Source organism: Oncorhynchus mykiss, chromosome 25 (assembly GCF_057628025.1).
Source record: "Oncorhynchus mykiss isolate SJ-2025 chromosome 25, ASM5762802v1, whole genome shotgun sequence".
In the NCBI taxonomy this organism is placed as follows: Eukaryota; Metazoa; Chordata; class Actinopteri; order Salmoniformes; family Salmonidae; genus Oncorhynchus; species Oncorhynchus mykiss.
Window position 1 is genome coordinate 9,812,501 of NC_143046.1, and position 3,369 is coordinate 9,815,869.

The 3,369-nt window shown below is 47.6% G+C and overlaps 1 protein-coding gene across 1 annotated transcript in view; it reads right to left on the reverse strand.

Annotated features, from left to right (window-relative positions):
• Nucleotides 1-764, reverse strand: part of atp10b (ATPase phospholipid transporting 10B) — a 57,726-nt gene extending 56,962 nt beyond the window's left edge. The window contains 2 exon segments of the mRNA XM_090221531.1: nt 8-129; nt 352-764. Coding sequence (XP_090077657.1) covers nt 8-129; nt 352-636 — 407 coding nt within the window. The 5' untranslated portion in view covers nt 637-764.
• Nucleotides 765-3,369: the final 2,605 nt, after the last annotated feature.

The following is a 3,369-nucleotide window of genomic DNA, read 5'->3' on the forward strand; positions in this document are numbered from 1 at the left end:
AGTTTACCTGCTGTATATCAGACAGGATGCATAGTTGATCCTCCTGTCAGACCGATACCTCCTGTAGTCCTCCCATCCATCCTTCAGAGCCGTCGGGGTTAATATGACACATATAGGAATCAGAGCAACCTCCGGTTGAAAGGCCTCCACAGCAGGCACAAACTTCCACAAGGCCATATGACACATATAGGAATCAGAGCAACCTCCGGTTGAAAGGCCTCCACAGCAGACACGAAGTTCAACAAGGCCATATGACACATATAGGAATCAGAGCAACCTCCGGTTGAAAGGCCTCCACAGCAGGCACAAACTTCAACAAGGCCATATGACACATATAGGAATCAGAGCAACCTCCGGTTGAAAGGCCTCCACAGCAGACACGAAGTTCAACAAGGCCAGCCCCACAAAGTAGACGTTAGCAAATCTGTGCAACTGCTCCCAGAGGTTCAGAGGAATAAAGAACCAGAAAGAGTACTTGGTGGTCTTGATGGAGTTGCCAGGGAAGTTTCGGTTAGTGGTCTTGGGGAGACCTTGGTAGGGCAGGTTGGAGACCAGGGTCCGGAGGTCCTTGTCATGTTGTCTCTGGCACCGTAGAGAGTCCCTGAGCAGGGTTAGAGGGCTGGAACAGCAGGGCATGGTGACAGATTCTGTCTCTCTGCTATCTCTAGTCTTCAGTGGTGGCTCTGCTATCTCTCCTCTTCAGTGGTGGCTCTGCTATCTCTCCTCTTCAGTGGTGGCTCTGCTATCTCTAGTCTTCAGTGGTGGCTCTGCTATCTCTCCTCTTCAGTGGTGGCTCTGCTATCTCTCCTCTTCAGTGGTGGCTCTGCTATCTCTAGTCTTCAGTGGTGGCTCTGCTATCTCTCGTCTTCAGTGGTGGCTCTGCTATCTCTCCTCTTCAGGGGTGGCTCTGCTATCTCTCCTCTTCAGTGGTGGCTCTGCTATCTCTCCTCTTCAGGGGTGGCTCTGCTATCTCTAGTCTTCAGTGGTGGCTCTGCTATCTCTCCTCTTCAGTGGTGGCTCTGCTATCTCTCGTCTTCAGTGGTGGCTCTGCTATCTCTAGTCTTCAGGGGTGGCTCTGCTATCTCTCGTCTTCAGTGGTGGCTCTGCTATCTCTCGTCTTCAGTGGTGGCTCTGCTATCTCTCCTCTTCAGTGGTGGCTCTGCTATCTCTAGTCTTCAGTGGTGGCTCTGCTATCTCTCGTCTTCAGTGGTGGCTCTGCTATCTCTCGTCTTCAGTGGTGGCTCTGCTATCTCTCCTCTTCAGTGGTGGCTCTGCTATCTCTAGTCTTCAGTGGTGGCTCTGCTATCTCTCGTCTTCAGTGGTGGCTCTGCTATCTCTCGTCTTCAGTGGTGGCTCTGCTATCTCTCGTCTTCAGTGGTGGCTCTGCTATCTCTCCTCTTCAGTGGTGGCTCTGCTATCTCTCCTCTTCAGTGGTGGCTCTGCTATCTCTCCTCTTCAGTGGTGGCTCTGCTGGAACTGCATTTTAGGTCATGTTGTCCTGTTGCTGTTTCCAAACTAAATGGACGGCAGGCAGTCTTGTGTTGAAAACAGTCAGTATCCTTCTGATGTCCCGATGAAATGGCTCTTTGTGGACTCATCTGACTGTGTGTCAGAGCCTGCTAACCAGGTACCAGTGTGAGCAACGCTCACATATCTTTTCATCTTTCCTCTTAGGAAAGGTATGTGACTGGAAGAGCTGCATACCTGCAGACACACACACACACACACACACACACACACACACACACACACACACACACACACACACACACACACACACCTGCATACCTACAGCCAGGTGCGACTGAGAGAGTGAAGAGTGACCAAAGATAACAACTGTTTAGAATCAGAGTGTGTACTAACGGACCATGTGTGTGTGTTTGCCCCAATGACCCAGTTAATATGGATTGACTATTGATCTGTTCAGCAACACCGGATTGCACAGATTGGTAACATCATCTATTATAAAGAATCCATCTGGTTCGACTGATAAACTAAAATCCAATAGTCACGCTCTAATTTCACTCAGATTGAAATCTTAAAAACTTTAACACTATTGAGTAGAGTGATGAGTCAAGGGGCACAGAGAGACAGAGAGAACCTTATTCCCTTTCTAATGCACTTCTCTGGACCATGAGGTCGGGTCATATGCATCATGCTTTTGAAACAACAAGAGTCTAGCTTGAAAAGCGTGAGATATGATATACTTTCGGACATCACTCCATTAGTACTTATCTTACATAAGACATTAGGTTGGATCTGACCCCCCCCTTTACACGCTAAAGAATCACTACAGCGGCTCATGAAGAGATTTAATTCAACAACATTGGCTCCTCAAGGCACGCCTGAGTATAGAGTGTATTTGCAAAGTATTCAGACCCCTTGACTTTTTCCAGATTTTGTTACGTTACAGCGTTATTCAAAAATGGATTAAACTTGTGTTTTCTTTTCTCATCAATCTACACACAATACCCCATAATGACATCACAATACCCCATAATGACATCACAATACCCCATAATGACATCACAATACCCCATAATGACATCACAATACCCCATAATGACAAAGAAAAAATAGGTTTTTAGAATGTTAGCAACAACAACAACAAAAAGTCACATTTACGTAACTTTGGCAACAATTACAGCCTCGAGTCTCCTTGGGTACGATGCTACAAGCTTGGCACATCTGTATTTTGGGAGTTTCTCCCATTATTTTCTGCAGATCCTCTCAAACTCTGTCAGGTTGGATGGGGACCGTCGCTACACAGCTATTTTCACGTCTCGCCGAGATGTTCGATCAGGTTCAAGTCCGGGCTCTGGCTGGGCCGCTCAAGGACATTGACATTCAGGCCCAAGAGTTCAATCTTGATTTCATCATTCTAGAGAATCTTGTTTCTTATGGTCTGAGTACTTTAGGTGCCTTTTGGCAAACTCCAAGCGGGCTGTCATGTGCCTTTTACTGAGGAGTGGCTTCCGTCTGGCCACTCTACGATAAAGGCCTGATTGGTGGAGTGCTGCAGAGATGGTTGTCCTCCTGGAAGGTTCTCTCATCACCATAGAGGAACTCTGGAGCTCTTTCAGATTGACCATCAGGTTCTTGGTCACCTCCCTGACCAAGGCCCTTCTCCCCCGATTGCTCAGTTTGGCCGTGCGGCTCTAGGAAGAGTCTTGTGGTTCCAAACTTCTTCCATTTAAGAATGATGGAGGCAACTGTGTTCTTGGGGACCTTCAATGCTGGTACGCTTGGTACGCTTCCCTAGATCTATGCCTCGACACAATCCTTTTTCGGAGATCTACGGACAATTCCTTCAACTTCATGGCTTGGTTTTTGCTCTGACATGCACTGTCAACTGTGGGACCTTATATA